Source organism: Crassostrea angulata, chromosome 3 (genome assembly GCF_025612915.1).
Source record: "Crassostrea angulata isolate pt1a10 chromosome 3, ASM2561291v2, whole genome shotgun sequence".
In the NCBI taxonomy this organism is placed as follows: Eukaryota; Metazoa; Mollusca; class Bivalvia; order Ostreida; family Ostreidae; genus Magallana; species Magallana angulata.
Genome location: NC_069113.1, coordinates 45378479 through 45399315, shown reverse-complemented (window position 1 = coordinate 45399315; position 20837 = coordinate 45378479). Strand labels below are relative to the sequence as shown.

The window sequence follows — 20837 nt, the reverse complement described above, 5'->3', positions numbered from 1 at the left end:
GTATTCCGAGACAAAATATATTAATACATTATCAACAATGGAGACATCAGTCTCAGTATTCGTCTTTTGCATCTTCATTCATTTTCTTCCGTATGTCTCGGCCAAACCGCCACATATTCTTTTCATCGTGGCAGACGACTATGGTACGTAGATTTTCTAATTACTAATTAAGCATCATATCAGATTCTAGTAATGCACCTAGATGTATAATATATGAATAACATTGAAGAGCATACAGAAAGCTAAGCGTGTAAAATTGTCAACACAAAAATCACAATTTAGTTTATTGCAAAGTAAATGAATGTTTTCTTCCAGGTTGGAACGATGTTGGATTTCGCAACCCTAGTGTCCTCACCCCAAATATCGATAAATTGGCTCGCAGTGGGATGATCCTGAATTCATCTTACGTAATGCCAGTCTGCACACCGTGAGTTTTAATAAATAAATTAAAAAAAATACATTCTTTTTGCATTTAGTCCTGTTCAAATCATTCAAATACCTGTAATTTATCAAAATCGTAACCCTACCTAAGCATTCATCTTCATATTCATTTTAAACCAGTTATAGCTTAAGAGAGATATTGGTTTTATAACTTTTTTTTTTGCTTTTTAGATCAAGAAATTCATTTATGACCGGTCAATATGCCTTTAAATCAGGATTACAGGTATACATACATTTTTAACAACTATCATGTATTAATCAGAGTTAATGTTATTACTGTAAATTGTAGAAGAAAAATTGAAATACACATTATTATCAGAGAAATGGTATACCAACTACATAATTTAATTTTTAAAAAATCGATTTTAAATATACGATTTTAAAATAAAGCATGTACATTATCATTTGTGTTTTGTTTTGCAAATACACAAACATTATTTTCAAATGTACTACGACTTTATATATAATTTAAATTATTCGCTCCTCAATTTCATTAAAAAAACATCATTAAACCCAATTCCTATAGGGTATATAATTGAAACAAAAATTGTTATTTTTTTTTAGCAATTTCACGGTTAGAATAAATAATATATCAAAAATAATGACAATGAATTATATTGCAGCATATTGTGATCTTACCACAACAAGCCACTTGTGCCCCTCTTAACAATACATTTTTACCAAAGAAGTTGAAGGAACTTGGGTACGCAACTCATGCGATTGGAAAGTAAGTAACAATCTACTAGATTGCGTTCTGCCAATGATATATGGTTTAGAACATTTACATTCACAATTGATAACAAAACCATCCACGGATTGAATCTACTTATAGTTAAGGTGCAGTTTGTTTTAACCTTTGCATTTTGCATTACCACGAATAACTCATTCTCGTCAATGAAATAATTATTAGTCAGATATAACGTACAAATATATATTTATGAAACGTTTGCTTCTAAGGTGGCATTTGGGATTTTGTAAGTGGGAGTGTACCCCTACGTATCGAGGATTTGACACATTCTACGGATATTACAATGGCGCAGAGGACTACTACAATCTCAGTATCGGTAATAACCATAATAATTATGGTACATGTATTTAATTAATAACACTATATCATTCTAAAGATATTAAACCATATTATCATATGTTCTGGGTACTTTTAAAAAGATCATGATACAAAAAAGATAAACATAAACGGTGGATTACTATTCTCTCAGTATCGGTACTGAGTATCATGCGTCATCAAACCAATTTACAACTATATCATTTTTGTTTTCCAAAAATTAGATATGATCCTATATATTGAAAAAATTTCAAAAGTTTACAAGCTATTTAGAAAGAACGTTCACTCAAAAGTGTCTACAAGTTTCCAAAGGAGTTAATTTTCGTTAACAGCTGGAGGTAAAGACTTCAGAGACAATAGAACACCTGTTAACGCAACAGGTGAATACTCCACGGTAAGTAAACTTCGTATTTCATCAGGGAAAATCAGTGTAGGTAAAAGTAAATTATACAAGAAGCAGCAGACTTGATTAGCTTCAATCTTAAACCCATTCATTTTGTTTTTAATCCTGTTCGGTTATTTGATTATCTTAATACTTTTACCGGTTTAGAAGTTTCAAAGTTTACAATATTTGGGCTAAAATATGTTTTAAATTTTCATCGATAGGTAAAAAATTATAAAAATCCAAGCGGGATTTGAACTTAAGACCTACAAATCAGCAGGTAACGCACTAACCTATTATGCTAAGCTGCTATGTAACCAAATTGGGAAAGAGTATACTTAATTGTTAATTTCGATAGAACGTACGTCCAAACATGGAAATGTCCCATACCAACTTAAATCAATGTCCGTAGAAATTGTAAAAGTAGCAGGCACATCGATTGGTACAAAAATAATAAAAATGTACGTAATGTTAGAATCAAAGTTCAATGAAATGTTCCATTAATTTTTTTCTACTGGACTTGCACCTGAAGAAGGTTCCTTTCTATGTCTATATCAATATTAACAATTTTTGAATGATCATATGAGAAAAAAGATAATTAAATTGTTTTAAATAATTTTCTTCAGTCTGGATTTTATTTCATAAACCAGATGAAAACTTAAATTTACGAGGCTGTTGATAGCTTTAGGTTCATAAATGTACGTAAATGTACGTAACTCAAGAGCCGCGACATATATGTATTTCATCCTTAAGTAAAAAAAAATAGCAAGTATCGAACATTATGAAAATATTCTTTACATCTGATTCAGAGAAAATAATCGTACAGACATAAAACCACTATTAAAGGAAGAGAAGTGTTTTAAATTGTTAAATTCCCTTTCGCCTTTCCGTTAGTTATCCGGGAAACATAAACTTTCTTTCATTTAAAGTTTTGCACTTATTTCGCCAAACAGATTTTGTATGCCAGGCGAGCAGAGTCCATAATTAAAGACCACGATGCATCTAAACCTATGTACATGTATTTACCTTTCCAATCAGTACACGAACCCCTTCAGGTTAGTCTTGAATCGTCCAGGTGAGTCGACAGTGCGTAAAAGTACATGCACATCACATAAACGATTGATTGAACTTTACTTATCTATTGTAATCCATCACTGTACTTTTCAGAGTTTCGAAATTAACTTTATTTAACTGAATTGAATGCCTTTTGCAGGTCCCTCAGAAGTATAGCGACATGTACTCTAAGGTACATACAGAATCCCGCCGGACCTACCTAGGTAACTATGAATATGGGTCTACGTATGTTTATTATGTAAACATCGTTATTGAACGGGTTCACAAAATCAAATGTCTATCGAAATAAAAAATAAGAGGCCCATGGGCCACAAATCGCTCACCTGAACAATAGTCCATGTATCATTTTATTTCAAAAGGGTTTATTATGAAGTGAACCCTGAATAAATATTGTAAAACTCATATATTTCAAGATTTTGCCATATATTAAACAATACATAAAAAGAAGAAAATTTTATCTTTGGCATGTTTTTATTCAAAGTTATTTTACACATCAAATGAGACTGAATTTTAAGCTCTAAAATACCCTTTTGCGTTAAAAAAAATCCAATTTCACTGAAAAAATTGAAATATATTCGTTAAATAATTAAAAGATGATATGTTTTGTATTTCAATCATTAAAAGCTTCTTTATCGATTCATCAAATAAAAATATTGCAGGTGTGATGGGGACATTAGGCATGTTAGATTTTGCATTCTCATCGATCATCTGTCTTATAGACTAAACTCAAAAAACATGGAAAGTCTATATATATAGTTGATAAAGTCTATCAATGATTCCTACTTTTTTCCATAACCATTTTTTATCTTTTGTTCCTTTATCTTTCCTAACTGTGTGTTTGTGAATCAAAACTTCGTGAAGACTAACATCCACACCTTTTTGAAGTTGTTTGAATTTATGATCTTTAATCCAGATCACTTGGATCCCGATATGTGAGTAATTGATGTCGGGATCGAAATTCCAAAAAAAACCAAAAAAAATAGTCGATAAACATTCACAGATGATTTAACTATGATAAACTTATCCTGGAAATTTCTTTTTTCTTTTTTTTAATACTTCTTTTAATAAAAAATGATTTAAACAATTTAGAATCTGCACTATCTTAGAATGATTGCACAGTAATCTCACAAACTGTAGCATTGTAATTCTTAAAAAGAAGAGTTTAAAACATTTTTCCATTATATAAGTCTATGTTAAACTTAAAACATATTTTGGAGCCGTACGTAGTATTAGTCCGGGGATCACGGTTTTCACAATTTAGAATCTTCACTATCTTAGGGTACTATTATAGTAATCTAACTAATTTTAGCACTGTAGTCCTTGAGAATACATTTTTAAAAACATTTCCCCCCATATATTTCTATGTTAAATTTGTCTTTTTTAATCAACTTACAACCCCTCTTGGGACCCCAGTATTGACCCGGGGATCGCGATTTTTACAATTTAGAATCTTCACTATATATACAAGCTTCGTTGTAAATATTGGCATATCTGGCGCAGTGGTTCTTAAGAAGAAGATTTTTTAAGACACCCACCCAATTTTCGCAGTTTTGCAATTATCTCCTTTTTAAAAAGGGTTGTGCCCTTTATTTTTACAATTTAGAATCCCCTTTCCATAAGGATGCTTTGTACCAAGTTTGGTTAAATTTGGCTCAGTGGTTCTAGAGAAGAAGTAAAAAATGTGAAAAGTTTACAGACGGACGGACGGACGGACGACGGACAACAGGTGATCAGAAAAGCTCACTTGAACCTTCGGAGCTTGACACAAAGTTGCATAGCTTGATTTAACAAGAAAAAATATCATTATACATTATACATATTTTTTTACCTTGTCTTCCATCATCAGGAATGGTAACTGCAATGGATGAAGCTATCGGCAACATTACAAAAGCTCTAAAGACAAAGGGAATGTTCAACGACACTCTCATAGTATTTACTGCCGATGTGAGTTCTCTGGAAAGGAGATATACTTCACCATAAATCTGAATAAATACATGTAGTTAAAAATTGTTAAAAAAGCAATAGATTTACCGTATCTGTAGTGTTATAAGACGTTTGTCAATACCTACAGTTTCAGAGAACATATAGCTGTTGGCTTGTTTTCATCTTCATCATCCTTACCGAAAACAAGCAATTAAAGTAAATGAATCTTCTGGTATTTTTAGAATGGAGGTTGGATTACATACGCTGGGAATAATTACCCTTTAAGGGGTGGAAAGACCACTGTGTTTGAAGGAGGAACTAGAGCAACTGCTTTTGTTTCCGGGGCAGGGATTCAAAAGTCAAACTATGTTTATCCAGGGTAGGTCATTTTATTTTACTCTAGGATTCATCAATAAAATATTTGAACATGGTATCAATAAATGTAAATAAAAAATATATGTTTTTTTTTTTTTACACATAAAGTCTTTAAAAATCAATAGGCATAAATCACAACTCGGCTGTAATAAAAAAAATAATCAAAAGGATCTGATCACTGACCAAACATTTAGGTTTCTTGTAAGTTTCGATATAAATTCGAGAAGTTTGATGACATGAACCATTTTGATTATTTCTTCTATCTTTTTTTTGCCATTGAATTTTTTTCAAGTCTACTTATAATAATTTTGCTGTTACTTTATTTTTTTTTCTAATGATGGAACTTTAGTTTAAAAAAAAAATAATATTGATTTATAGAATGATTCATGCAGTAGATTGGATGCCAACAGTGCTAAGCGCCGCAGGAGGAACGCCAGGTAATACTATGTAACACGTGCTAAAATGTCCATGTTTCCGGCATTTGAAAAAATTAATCAAAACCCTCAATTTTATATTCAAAGCATAAAGTTTGTGTTGTATTGGTTTTTAATGTTATTTGTGAATGCAGAATGCTGCATAAAGTAAACGTTTACTTGGTTATCTTTGAATTACATATATATATATATATATATATATATATATATATATATATATATATATATATATATATATATATATATATATATATATATATTAGACCCGACATTGGATGGCATCGATCAGTGGGATAGTCTACGAACAGCAGGGGAATCAAAACGAACCGAGTTTATCTACAACATCGACGATTTAAGGCCGGAGATCTGTGGTCATGCTGCCATTAGGTATGCTCGTTTCAGCTTGTGTGACAATAAACGATTTTTTAATAAAATTCACTGTTTTAATTTTTATGAATTGTTTTGTACGTAAGTTTTTGGAAATTTCACTCGCTTTTCCGAAGAAATCTTGCTGAATATTTGAGTCGGTTATATGAAATTAATATTTCTTTTTTGATATAAGTGTATCTTGATGTAGGATGGGTGACTATAAGTTGATCGATGGTTATCCTGGGGCCTACCAAGACTGGTACAAGCCAGACCAGGTCGTGTCTGACTTGTATGAAGATGTATCTTTAAACGACACACGTCCTTTTTTCAACAAAATGATGCTTTTTAATCTTAAAGGTAAGTAAATTGTTGGTGCATGTAAAAATCTTTACGAAGCGGATCAAGATTTGTTATATCACATAATTATATTTGTTCTTATTTTAGACGATCCTAACGAACATGTCGATTTATCCAAGAAGCACCCAGATATAGTTAAAAAACTGAAGTCGAGACTCGAGTACTATCACAAACAAATTATTCCTGCAAATTTTCCCAAGAATTCGGCATCGTCAGCACCTACCAATTACGGAGGATTTTGGACACCAGGCTGGTGTTAATGTGATGTAGTCTGAATAAGTCTATGAATTTCTTATTTTATATATTTCATCTAAACTTTACATCACAGAATATTCACTTGATTAGTCTCATCTTGGTTATCATAAAATAGTTTACACTGTTAATTAATATTACTTTATCTTAGTACATTCGAATGCATGTAAAGCACTTTGTTTGATAAACTTGTTTGGTGCTTTTAATTAAAAGTAGATCCAGTGTTTTGTGATGTCATACTTTTTTGTAAAACTTTGAATTCTTTAAAATTTGTGCAAGATAGTTTAATATATTTTATGTGAATAGAATCACATGGAAGTAACTAGAATTACTGTTAAGTTCAAATATTTTCGCAGCTTGATTTTATTCTAAATTTCCAATTTTTTACACATTTTATCTATGCTAAAGGGAAAACTCTTTTTCTGACTTTTTTCTCAGTTGTATGTCTAAATGCTATAGTTTTTCTTATCCCAACAATTAATTTTAAAACATGTTTGTAGATTTTGTTTTCTGATAAAGTTGACAATAAAATTAAACAAGATAAACAAATTTCTGCCTAAAAAATTTTACTTTTAACAAAAAAATACGTTTTTCTGATGCTAAAATATGCTTAAGTTTACGTTTATCTGACATCTCAAAAAGTGTGATGACATGTATATTTTTTCTTACAATTGATGAAATTTAAGTCTATTAAGTTGAAATCAGTCCGGTTTTCCAACTTTCATCAGATAATTTTAAGAGTTTTACCTTAAGTCACTGGCAGTCCTGAATTTTTAAAGTACTATTTGATCTCAAATAACATCATTTTAAAAAATTGTATCAGTAAATAAAAAACTGTACAAAATATGGGGTTCCAGTTTGGAACTCATTTCTAATACATGTATACTATGTTAACATTTTATCTCCAATAAAGGCATTTGCTATTTGAGTTTGTTGGTATCCACTTTTCTCTGAACATTAAATCCCTTAATTCAATGTTGCGATTGATTAAAGAAGGCAATGTTTTATACTTTAGATTTTCCATTATTGCGTTGCATGTTTTTACAATTACGAAAGATATCCTAAGAATATCGTTTGACCTACAAATGCTATTAATAGAAAAAAAACCATTTCCGTCCATTTGTAAAGGTCAAGATAAAAAAAAATCTGTTGAGTTTATTCTGATTGTTAATCAAATGTAAATAAGGGTCTAACTTGTAATTTGACATTTCAGATGTATTAAATCCAAACTTCTGATTGATTTATTTAAAGGGGCATGGTCACGATTTTGATCAAATTTTATTTTTCTGTTTTTATGCTTTCGGAATGCATTTCTAATAATTAAATGAAATTTGGGTGCCAGTCGTTGAGTTTTAAGCAAGATACATGGCTCACAATTCTTCGTCATGTAAACAAGTCTCGTGACCTGTTTTTGTTTACATAGGTTCAATAAACCAGTAAAAAATCTGTTTAAAGCTGGTTCGTCTATCTTATTATTCATTTAAAGCATAAATAAACGGTTCCTAACGATTAACACATTTATTTTAGGTCTTAAACTGGAATTTTCACCTCAACATTCGAAATGTAAACAAACGCTTTGTTTACATAGCGAATAATTGTAAGCTCTTTAACTCGCTTATAACTCATCAAATGACGCTCATATTTTGGTTGCCAATTAAAAATGACTTTCTGAGGCATTGTAAACATCAAAATCAAAAAATAATTTTTTTACCAAATCGTGACCATGCCCTTTAAAGTGAAACACGATAAGGAAAAAGTGTAGTTCATGATGATTAGACAAAATAATGCCTTTTCACTTTTAAACGAAATGAGATTGTGTCGTTTTATTAAAGCAAACATATAATTATTTTTATCTATATTCAATGAAAAATCTATGACAAGTTAAGAAGACATATTATATTACACTCCACTTAAAAAGGAACGCTACAACTTTTTTAAATTCGAATTCCTCCTCTAAAATCTTTTTTTCTTGTTTAAAGTGGTTAAATGATTAAATATCATAAATGGTTTGGTTTTTTAAAAAGTTTTGTTAATATTTGCAAACAAAATACGTTATAAAATTATGAACAAATATTGATTTATGTATACTTTTACAAATATTTGTGTTAGAGTACTAAGGATTAATACAGATAATATGGGCACATTGCTCTGTTACGAATAATGCTTCTTAAAAAGTTTGAATCAACATACATGTAATTTTCCTATGACCCCCCCCCCCCTTCCTGCTTTAAAAAGAATATATTCAAGCCATTCTGCCTTAGTCTCTTTCTGACGGCCCGTGGTTATCGTTTTTACAGCCATTTAACATTTCTCTGAATGTTAGTACTAGCCTATTAAATAAAAGATTCTAGTCCGTTTGACTTTCAAGACGTGTAACGGAAAAGCATTATAGTTCATGTTTTTGAAAAAAATAAATAAATAAGGATATCATACTATGGTGCAAGACATATTGTAAAATTTAATATTTGTTTTTAAAGTATTAGATTTGACTATTGTCTTTTTTTTTTTAATTACGTCTAAAACCTCTTCAAACCTCCATTAGAGCAGCTCGATTTAAAATGGTTTCTTTCTATTTGTTTAATATTTGCAAGACTTTGATGAATATGTTTTGAAAATAATAGCATTCCGGTATATGAATTGCATTTATTTACGAGCAAACTACAATGGCCCAGTTTTAAAGCTAAACCATTTAAACTAAATCTGATGTTATGATATTCTAAAATATAGAATGATATGTAAACATTTATAGTGCTGACAATCACTTTTGTAATTTTCCTGAAAGGATGTCAATATATAAATCCTTTTACTCGATCGATTACTTTCTTTCAGTGTTACTTCAGTTGGCATATTTTTTCTCCGAAGAAGGTTTGGATTAATACTGTTAATCAACTTTTATTCGCAAGTCTTTATTTCGCGATTTACTTCCGATATAGTGGTTCACTACGACTAATGTTCGCGACCAAGCTTTCTCCAGACCAGTCTTGTTTTAACAACTATACGATAACGAATGGTTCGCGTGAGAAATATTCTGGAACGACAATGTCCTTGCGAACCTCGCAAAAAACTCTCGCACGCGAATAAAGGTGGTTTACAATATATAAACATCAATTTCATAAACGATAAAGATGGTTTTCTTGTGATCGCCATCAGCCAATCAGAATCGATTTCATGAAAAAAGAGAAAACTCTTACCAAAAGTATAGTTCTTTAAAACAGATAATTACATGTATAGACCAATCTTTGTACAGTACTCTTTTTGTCTTGCCTGATCTGTAATCATTCGAAAATCACAATCGTAGGTTCATTAACAAAGAGTATACAATGTCTTAAAAAATGCAATATTCAACAAACGCCAATTCATTAAGCAAGACATTTAGAAATAGACATAATATTTTGTTTGAAATGTTTAAAAGTGACTGTCAGCAAATGAATGCTCCCAACAGACCAATTAATGCAACTACACCCAATTTAACGTATCAAAAATGTGAGTAAGGTGCTGGACAGCTTTGGCGGATCTATTAAAACTCTGTTTTAAAATATGTAAATAAATGCTAGCGTTTTCAAACAACATACATTACCAATTACACAATGAATTGCTTATTTGGCATAGTGATAAAAGTGAAAGTGAGACCCAAGTAACAAAAAAAAAGAAACGACGCAAAATACACTCACTCCCTGGTTTTAAATAAAATTAAAATTAAAAGCTTCGTAAAAAATAAATGATAAATAAATAAAAATTAAGGCCACTTGTACAGAGGACATTGTATCATATAAAAATATGAAGTGTTTATTCCCCCGCTTGCGTGGAACATGATCTAATACATTATAATGCAACGGGAGAATGAGCAAGAACATATTACATGATATCGGTCTGATGAATAATAAATATACATACCTTTCGCAAAGTAAATTGGTTTTATATTCGTAAGTGTATAAAATTATACTGTACAGTATTTATTTTTTAAAAAAAATCATATGCTTTCTTTTATTCTTAATAAGGTTATGTTTGTAAATAGCATTGCTACAAAAAGCATTGTGTTTTACCACGCGGTAAACATTTTTTAATTCAGTTCTTTGTTTATATTCATTTGACTCATTAAATCAATCATCAATGAATAAAAAAGTACATTGTAAAAACTGAAATTAGTTGTTACTTTGCCTAATAATTCCCATGGTACAGCATTCCGATTATTTTTATATAAAACCCGTGGAAAGCCCTTTGTTTGAATAATTCCGGTTATTCAAGACATTTCTTCTACGGGAAGCCCCTCCTTTACACTTTGAATGGGGACGGAAAAGGGTACTACGGGATAACATCTTAGCGGATAGACATGGTCGTCAGTCCATCTATTGCTTCCAGGGGCCTGGTTTCAGAAAACACCAGATACATGTATTTAAAACACATTTTTATTTAAGTTTAAAAGCAATGCGTTTGGTTAGTTTTCGGGTGGAAGTATGTTTCACTTTATTATATATAATTATTTTATCAGGGTCTTTAGTCTTGTTTTTGCTTTTTATAATTTTCCGTCCCGTGGAAGGAGAGTTTTCGGGTGCTGAATTATTACGGGCTCGTGTAACCTTTGAGTAGCCGTTTCTATTCCATGGGGATTTTTGTTAGAGTGGACACTGTTCTAATGCGAGTGAGTGAACAATGACGACCCTTTCGACACATCTCCAAAGCCTGTTGTGAATATATTACCTGATGGTGATTTTCGCAACAAGTAAATATAAATTTTTACAGCTTTAACAACAATGCAAATTTAGTATTAAACTAAATATTTTGAAAGTTTGACCTTTATAATTATCTAATTTGTGTAATTTGAAATCTTATTTTCTGCATAACAATTCTGTCAAAAGAAATCTTTAAACAGCGTGAACCAGATGGTGGGTAATTCATATCAACAGAGAAAACATTTTTTGTTTGATGCATCCTCGATAGACTCGTGCAGCATGTGTTCCTAAATTTGTAATTTTGGAACAAATTTGTAATGTAATGCATTATTGATTTGTTTTTGTTCTCTTAATGCATGTAGAATTTTTTTTGCAATTTTAAAATTTTCTTACATAAAATGATACAGGATATATTTTTTGCGTATTCAGTTATTTGCGATTAATAAAGATCGAGAAAATTCGACATTCGTCAAAATTTCCGGCTAAACACTAGCTTTTAAAGACATTTGATCAATGAAAACACGAAAATAAGTAGTAAATACAACAATCAACGATGTAAAAGTGATTATAAATAAAATAACTTAAATAAATCGTAAAATTCAAAAGCTAACTAATGCATCTTTAGCAGTTTTTATGAATTATCAAACTGCGTTTTTTTCTACTGAATGATGTAGCTGGATGAACATTTTTTTTTATTTTAAAGTCATTAATAAAAAATTACATATACTGCTTCAAATCTCTTTTGAAGTAATAAAGTTCATATTTTGATATTGTTTCTTAACCTTCGTAAGTTTTTAGGTTCCTTACTGTGATGTTTTTTTGTTGTTTGTTTTTTATCCATGTGAAACTGGAAAATTTATTCATCAATACAATTTAATTGACAAATAGGTTTAGGTTTTCGCTCAACGTACGGTTTAACATGTTCATTTGCTTTAAATCAATTTGGATATATTTTGCAATGAACAAGCGTTTGAAAAATGCATAACACTACCTTAGTGTGAAAATAAATATTAATGTCCATCCTATTCAACTGTCATACCTTTAAATATCTTAATATCACTATACATCATGAGTGTGGGTTTATTGATAAAAAAACACATGATCATTTTCTTAAACCAAATAAAGGTATCTTCTTTAACAGGTAGATAAAGACACGACCTTTGTACACTAAATACTATTATAGATTTAAGCAGATAACAAACTATCAATTTATAGCGAGTACTCTAGTCTTATGGACACTTGATAAAAAATCATTTATCAAAATACCTGATGCACAGTTTGTTTATTTATTTATTAACACCACGCCAAACAGACCCAGTTTTTGAACGTTCAAACATTCATGAGATCTTTAATGTGTTCTATGTTTTGACCCCCTTGGTTAATTCACATGACTTGAAATTAACTTAAAATGTCGGTATTTCGATACCAGATTTATTAATTCATGTACAACAATGGAGACATTTGCCTCATTTATCACCTGTAGCATCTTCGTCCATTTTCTTTTGTGTGTCTCAGCCAAACCACCACATATTCTTTTCATCGTAGCAGACGATCTTGGTAAGTATATTTTTTGCCCATTATTGCCAAAAATTCATGTTCTCTCCTTTAACCCTCTTCATGTAAGATTTCTTTGAAATATTTCAATGCTTGCTAATTTTTGCACTGTTTATTTGTTTAACTTCATTAAGTTTTTTTTAAATTCATTCTCATCAATGTTGACTTTCTTCTGATTTAAAATAAACCCTGTAAAGACAAGTACCCGTTGTTGTCGCTTATATCCTTTTATCGTTATTTAGTCTAACAACGTAAGATAATTGTAAACTTATTGCAGCATATAAATATTGTATCATAAACGTAATTTAATCATATAAAAAGCAAAATTGTTTTCGATGTCCCTGCGGTCGCATGAACACAGAGGAACATAGTGCTCCACTTAATTTGAAACAAATTTATAATAATAAAAAAGTTTGCCTTGGATGTGTGAAAGTTGATTAAAATCAGTTTTTGTGTGGTTAAGGGAAAGAAATAATGTTGTTTGGAAATACAGGAAATGTAAAATACTATTTAAATTCAGAATAACAATTAAATTTATTGCAAATTATATAAACGTTTTTCTTAAGGTTGGAACGATGTCGGATTTCGGAACCCCGATGTCCTCACCCCAAACATCGATAAATTGGCGCGCAGTGGGATGATCCTGAATTCATCCTACGTAATGCCAGTCTGCACACCGTGAGTTTTAATGCTTCATTAATTAGTACCAATAATCAACAATCATCAACAATATAGCCCGGGTAAGTCTTTTTATCCGAAAGATAGAATTTTAAGAGGAGATTTCATCATGATTTTATATCTTCAACGCTACGGATTTATGGATCTATTTACGTTTCTGTGCATTTTAGATCAAGGAATTCATTCATGACAGGTCATTATGCCTTTAAATCTGGATTACAGGTATAAATTGTCAAATGTAACACCATCATGTATAAACAAGAGTTAATATATTAAATGTAACTAAGAGAAAAACGTAAAGAAAAATGTATTGTACCAAATTTACTTTTAAAGAATCGATTTCAAATAGCGGAATTCAAAATAATATTCACAATAGCATATTCTATTGTTCTTTGCTCTGCCAGGAAAAAAAGATATCATTTTAAAAGATACCTTAGCTTAATTCATATCATGGTTTAAATTATTTACTTATAAATTTTAAAAACGTAATACATTTGGAAATAGTATCATGATGTATTTTCTTTAGCAATTTTACTCATGTATCTTAATAAGAACTAATTCGAACGACTTTTCAGCATCTTGCGATTAATCCACAACAAGCCACTTGTGCCCCTCTAAACTATACATTTTTACCTCAGAAGTTGAAGGAACTTGGTTATGCTACTCATGCAATTGGAAAGTAAGTAGTTATTTACATGTAATTTACCATTTTGCGAACTAAAATGATTAACAAAATTGTGCTTATACCTAAACTTAAAAAATGGACGTCTTCAATAAGATTCCGTAAATGTACACTTATTATTAATTACTAATTCACAAGTTACATGTATACATTTCATATCACCACAAGTGATTTAATATTTTTAGTGAAAAGAATATCAATAAAATGAAGCAAATTACTGCATAGATTGAAAACGTTTGTTTGAAGGTGGCATTTGGGATTTTGTAAATGGGAGTGTACCCCTACATATCGAGGATTTGACACATTCTTTGGATTTTACAATGGCCAAGAAGACTACTATACTCTCAGTGTCGGTAATGAACATCATGTGGATTCAAAATAAAAACATAATTTAATTTTGAACAAATTAAACTAAACCATGTACGTTGTGAACGGACAATAGCTCATAAGCAAAGAAATAACTTAAGTTTTAATTCATGTAAAGGTTTCAAAAAATCTTCTTTCATTAACAGCTGGAGGTAAAGACTTCAGAGACAATAAAGTACCTGTAAACGCAACAGGTGAATACTCCACAGTAAGTATTTTATTTACTCTTCGTTTAAGAAAACTGTCAATAGATAATAGAAATAGTTTAAGAAAAAGACTGTTGGGCTTTTTAAATCAACAAAAGCGTTATAATATATTTAGTTAGTATTATCGGGTTGATTCGCATTTCAATGGGACTGATAAATTTTTATGCATATCCTCAGATCAAGGAAAAACAAATATTCAGGATATGATAAAAACAATCAGTATGATGAAATAGTAATTCATACCTGAGAAAATAAACGAAATTAAACACTCTTGGTTGTATAAATATAGAGCTTTTTATCTGGTCATGAAAAATAACTTCTGCAAATCCTTTTATTTGCCTCAGTGATAAATAAACATTAATTCATTGGAAATGAATTTCTTTAACTTTATTTGCCAACCAGTTTTTGTATTCCCGGAGAGCAGAGTCAATTATTAAGGAGCATGATGCATCCAAACCGATATACATGTACTTACCTTTCCAATCTGTACACGCACCCCTTCAGGTGAGTCTTTAATCGTCCAAATGAGTCGAATGAGCTTAAACGTAATTGCACATCACGTAAGTTTGATTGAACCGTACTAATACTTTTTAATCCATAATTAAATCTACTTAATGTACTTTTCCAACTTTTAAAATCAATATTATTTTTATTCATGCATTCCATAGGTCCCTAATAGGTATACTGACATGTACACCAATGTACATACCAAAAGCCGCCGGACTTACATGGGTAACTACTTCTGCCGTTGTTTCCTTTTTTTTTTGGAAAATTTGTTTTTGAGCGGATCAGCAAAATAAAACGCCTATTAAAATGAAAACATATGAATCTAATTATTTTTAACCATAATCAACCATTGTTTATCAAATAACGTATTTTTATCTGATGTGAGCATTTGACAAAAACCTCATTGAAATTTCATTCAAACAATTTTATTGATACTATTACGAGGTTGTGAACATGTCTTCATAATGTAACACGCTATTCTTCTACAAATAATGAAACAAGAAAAATGAATTTAAATACTGCACAATATTTTACTTTTCTTGACATTACCATATTTTGACCGTGTTTTTCATCATCAGGTATGGTAACTGCAATGGATGAAGCTATCGGCAACATTACAAAAGCTCTAAAGACCAAAGGAATTTTTAATGATACTCTTATTATTTTTACTACTGATGTAAGTAGTCCACATAATAAATTCACCAATATCAATGAAAAAAACTTATAGCTGTTAAAGGGGGTATTAATTGAATCTTATCTGTAGTGTTAGTCATTTCCTTTTGTGTTGCTATCTTCCACTGTGCATCCTTACTGAAAAAATGGTAACAAATGTAAATGAATCTATAATGCTTTCAATTCTTTGATTTGATAATAATAATATCAGTGTAAATGTTCCGGGTATTTATAGAATGGTGGTGCTGTTAAGTTTGCTGGAAATAACTACCCTTTGAGGGGTGGAAAGGCCACCTTGTTTGAGGGAGGAACTAGAGCTACTGCTTTTGTGACCGGGGCAGGAATACAAAAGTTTAACTATGAATATTCAGGGTAGGTAATTAGGCTCTAGGGTAAACCAATACATTATGCACGATGTTTGCACAAAATATTAAAATAATGAAGTTCACATTTATTTAATTAAAAAATGATTAAATAGCTACCAAATTATATTTATAAAGTAACTGGCCATGTATCACAGAAAGGCAATAATGGTCATTTAATAGCTGCATGACTGAAATTAAAAGTTCGGACTGAAATGTCACTTTCATTGGTTTAAAAATGACACTTGACTGCTGAATATATCTCTATGCTCATCTAGGAAGAAATAATATTCGGCAACATGGCCGACGCTTATGTACTTATCTCGAAATCTCAATATAATTTCTAGTAATACAAAGACTGCGTTCTTCATTTCTTAAAATCTTCGGAGTAGTTGCCTTAGAAAATAATTTTAGATAAGAGTGGTTGACCTTTGAATTTGATGTCTCGTTGTGTTTGGAGTAACTAAAATGACGTCGAGATTTGCTCAAACCTCTGCATAGAAAAGAGATCAAATTAAATCACTACCAAACATATGAAGCAAACTAAGGGGCAGTGAAGATTTTTAAGTGAGAATGAGAATTCTGAAGAATTTGACTTTGAAAAAGTAAACGAGATGTAGGACCATTTTTACATGAACTTGCGTAGATCAACGATTTTGTGAATAACTGTCTCATTTGATCTTCGGGAAAACAAACATTTATAGGGCTTTTTACTGACTAACTACAGAAATAAATCGAGTTAATCAATCTCATAGACGGCTCGACCTCGCCTCATTATTTCTCACTACTAATGTAAGTAGTCCACAAAGTACATGTATATATACGTCACTTATTCAACTAGAAAGTAAATAAATATTAAATGCATCATATAAGTCTTTGATCAATACTTCGACTCGCCGTCTATGGGATTGATCAATCCAATATATTTATGTAGTCAGTTATAATCGTAATATAAGTAACACTGCCTTATCGAACTACACAATAAGCCGTCCATTTCCATTGGACAGTTATGACTCTTTACCGTTCAAGCTCCTACTTGACATATGGTTGAATGAAATCGAACTACTCCTCAAATGTAGGAAAAATTATGACATTTTCACTGAGAGATTAAAGCAATGCTAACTGGTATATATGTATAGTCAAAATATGTTCACATAGCATTTAACAAAACTATTTGACATTATTAAGCTGAAAGTTTTAAGAAATGCTTGGCAGTGTAGTCTAATATCTTGTATCTAATTTTTTACCCTAAAAATTATTTGATTTGCATTTTTTTCCCTCTTAATTCAAAACATCTTAAAAACTGCTCGTGATATTCGAAACACGCTACTTTTTCATCAAAGCCATGTTATATTGAAATATATCGCACACAGTCTCACAATCCTAAGATGTTAATATGAGGGCGTTTTGTTTTCATCAGAACTTGTGTTGTTCTTTGCAATTTTAGCATTATACATGGCGATTAATACTTGTGTCAAACAAATTGAAAATGTCTAAAATGCTTATATTAGTAAAAAAATAAAATTCATAGTTTAAACACTTATATGTCAAGTTTGGAACATGATTGAATATAGTGAAAGGTTCATCACAGCCTCGTGTAGAATTTTAACATTCGTAACTACAATTTTGGTATAAGTTCAAGAAGTTTGATATAATGAATCATTTCATTTTTATCGACGGAATTTTCTGAAAAAATACTGGTTTTATGAAATAGAATTTTTTATTTTCTTTATTTTAATGAACCATCATGAGACGTTGGAAATTTTTAAAACAATTTTATTCTTTACTAGATTAATTCATGCAGTAGATTGGATGCCAACTGTGCTTAGCGCCGCAGGAGGAACAGCAGGTAATTGCATGGTACAGGTGGTGAAAAAAAAACACGTTTTGATATTTGTCATTCGCAACAATGTATCAAAGCCTAAATCTGTATTCAAAATATAACATTTCAAATATTGTCAGTAAGCATACGAATACGCATATTTAGAATCATTTGGAATGTAAATGTATACGAAAAATATATATATATATATATATTTGAAGACTCGAAATTAGATGGTATTGATCAGTGGGATAGTCTTCGAACAGCACGAGAATCGAAAAGAAACGAGTTTATCTACAACATTGACGACTTTAGGCCAGAGATTGGTGGCCATGCAGCCATAAGGTATGCCGGCTTCCGGATGTATGGCACTGAACCTTTTAAATAGAATAGGCTGATTTAGATTTTAATTACATTTAGCTTTTGACGGTAATTTTGCTGATGATTATTAAGTTCATAAAACAAAGTTTTTAAGAGAAAATTGTTTCTTGGAGTAGGATAGGTGACTATAAGTTGATTGATGGTTATCCTGGGCTCCACCAAGGTTGGTACAAGCCAGATCATGTAGGCTATGACCTGAACGAAGATGTTTCGACAAACTGCATGCGCCCTTTTTTCGACAAAATGATGCTCTTTAACTTGCAGGGTAAGTGAATTGTTGTTGCGTATAAACAGTCTTTATAGAGTATAATAATTTTTATCTGGTTTATAACATATTTCTGTGGGTTTTTTTTTTTATTTTAGACGACCCTAATGAACATGTCGATTTATCCAGGAAGCACCCAGATATAGTTAAAAAACTGAAGTCGCGACTCGAGTACTATCATAATCAAATTGTTCCTGCAAATTTCCCTAAGAATTCGGCATCGTCAGCCCCAACCAGTTACGGAGGATTTTGGTCTCCAGGATGGTGTTAATGTGTTGTAGACTAAAAAGGTCTTTAGTGTTGTTCTTTTGAATAATTTTAATTGTTTTAAAAATATAAAGCTTAAACAGACAATAAATTTTTTTGATTGGGCATATACATAAATTTGTTAATCATAAATTGCAATATGTATTTATGTTTCGTTTTAATTTCTTATTACATTTGTTTAATCAAATAAATCACTATGGTGTTGAAAAAATGTGTGTTTTGGTTTATCAAATCACCAGCAATTGTGATTTAATCATAATTGTTTGATATCTGAATTCAATACTCGTTCGATTTAAAAAACATATTTTTATGTTCAATGTGTGAAACTCTATCACTCAAAAGAAAAAAAACCCGAAAACGAAACATAAAAAATAGCAAACAAACAAACCCCCTCAAGCTTTATATACATGTAAAGGTTATGCCTTTAGCTCACATTTCAAATGTAATATGTACACATTTTTTCTTTTAAAAATAAAAGCACTTGATTTTGGGGAGTTGATTTTCATCAACTCTCCTATGCAGTCACTCTGGCAAAACGAAAGTGAAACAGTGTTTGGATCTAAGCACAAATCATCACCGCTGACAAGTCTTGGTTCTTGAATATAATAGAAAAATTCGATATGCATTGTTTTTCAAGGAAACTTATCTATAAACACTTTGAAAATAGTAAGATGTTATATAATACGAACAATTTGGATAATTATGTAGTCTCATGTATTCCTACGCCAAAGTTTAATATACCAGAAGCTCGGCTGTCTCCGTAAATCTCCGACAAACATAGAGGCTCTCTTGCTTGTCGGAGACTAGCGGAGACAGCTGAGCGTCTGGTTTAACGAGACTGGAGTTCAATATCAATAGTGCTTGGATCCATACAATTTTTAGAATATTTTCGATTACAAATACATAGTTTGAAATCTATCATCAATATTACACAACACGATTCATACAGGGTTTCTCTAAATTCTTGTCTGAAAAGTCTAATTAAAATTCATAATAATGCATAATTTAAATACAGACTAGAAATTAATTCCCACGCAAGATAAGTTGATTTTACAATAAATGACAATCGATAAAATCAACTCCCGTCAGTACTTCAGTACTTTGATTTTTAATTTCGATGATTTTCAGTTTTCTCAGTTTTGATTGTTAAACAAATTCAATCTAAATAGGCCTAAGGCTCTTTTTACTGTAAAGTTTTTGTAACTTATAGATTATTGATGATGTATTTGATATGAAACATGAAATTAAATATCATAGTGATTTTAGAGAAAATACACCATATCACTTTTATAGGAAATGAGACGTTATTGTTCCAGAAAAGTTAGATTGAATTGTCAATAGTAATTGTAAACTTTTATTAATAAAATTTTGTTTTCCAATGATATTGTTTGTTTACAGCAGAGAACTCGCTGGTTCAATGAAAAAGAAACATCTTATAATACCCGACGTTATATTTGACAAAAATGTACTCATTATATTTAAAGTATAAAAAAAATCTGCACTGTTTTGACTATTTAAAAACCAAAATAAGTTATGTTGTCATAGTGCAGACGATTATGTATGAAATATGTTCCATATTCTATAATTTCTAAAAGAGTCAGAGCCATGGAGTATGAATGTGTTGTGTGAACTAGATATTCAAAACATGTTTAATTTGATTGTCATGTGATTGATATATGCAATGGTTTCTCAAAGTTTCCCTTTCGATTTTGCAAATTGTGTCTAATAAAATCGA

General features: G+C 30.7%; 1 protein-coding gene across 2 annotated transcripts; it reads left to right on the top strand.

The window, feature by feature from the left end:
* On the top strand, positions 1 to 20446 carry LOC128176339 (arylsulfatase B-like). 2 transcript variants are annotated; one of them, XM_052842591.1, is made up of 18 exons: positions 1 to 143; positions 316 to 427; positions 613 to 664; positions 1065 to 1168; positions 1399 to 1505; positions 1837 to 1898; positions 2840 to 2941; positions 3100 to 3163; positions 4807 to 4904; positions 5126 to 5262; positions 5637 to 5695; positions 5956 to 6079; positions 6270 to 6418; positions 6506 to 6578; positions 12414 to 12418; positions 18411 to 18534; positions 18687 to 18835; positions 18934 to 20446. In XM_052842591.1, exons 1-18 carry the CDS (start codon positions 38 to 40, stop codon positions 19104 to 19106), a joined length of 1800 nt encoding a protein of 599 aa, XP_052698551.1. In that variant the 5' UTR covers positions 1 to 37; the 3' UTR covers positions 19107 to 20446. The 2 variants fall into 2 exon arrangements, with proteins under 2 accessions (XP_052698551.1, XP_052698550.1); XM_052842590.1 differs by lacking the exons at positions 1 to 143; positions 316 to 427; positions 613 to 664; ... (10 more) ...; positions 6506 to 6578; positions 12414 to 12418 and adding exons at positions 12624 to 12897; positions 13461 to 13572; positions 13743 to 13794; ... (6 more) ...; positions 16241 to 16377; positions 18158 to 18216 and having other exon boundaries at positions 18934 to 19223.
* The last annotated feature ends 391 nt before the right edge of the window (positions 20447 to 20837 follow it).

Bases quoted from the DNA above. Each gene is read 5' to 3' on its own strand.
- LOC128176339 (XM_052842591.1), top strand. From the start codon at position 38: ATGGAGACATCAGTCTCAGTATTCGTCTTTTGCATCTTCATTCATTTT. The intron at 6,080-6,269 runs GTATGCTCGTTT...ATCTTGATGTAG, and splicing joins TGTGGTCATGCTGCCATTAG to GATGGGTGACTATAAGTTGA. The intron at 18,836-18,933 runs GTAAGTGAATTG...TTTTTATTTTAG, and splicing joins GATGCTCTTTAACTTGCAGG to ACGACCCTAATGAACATGTC.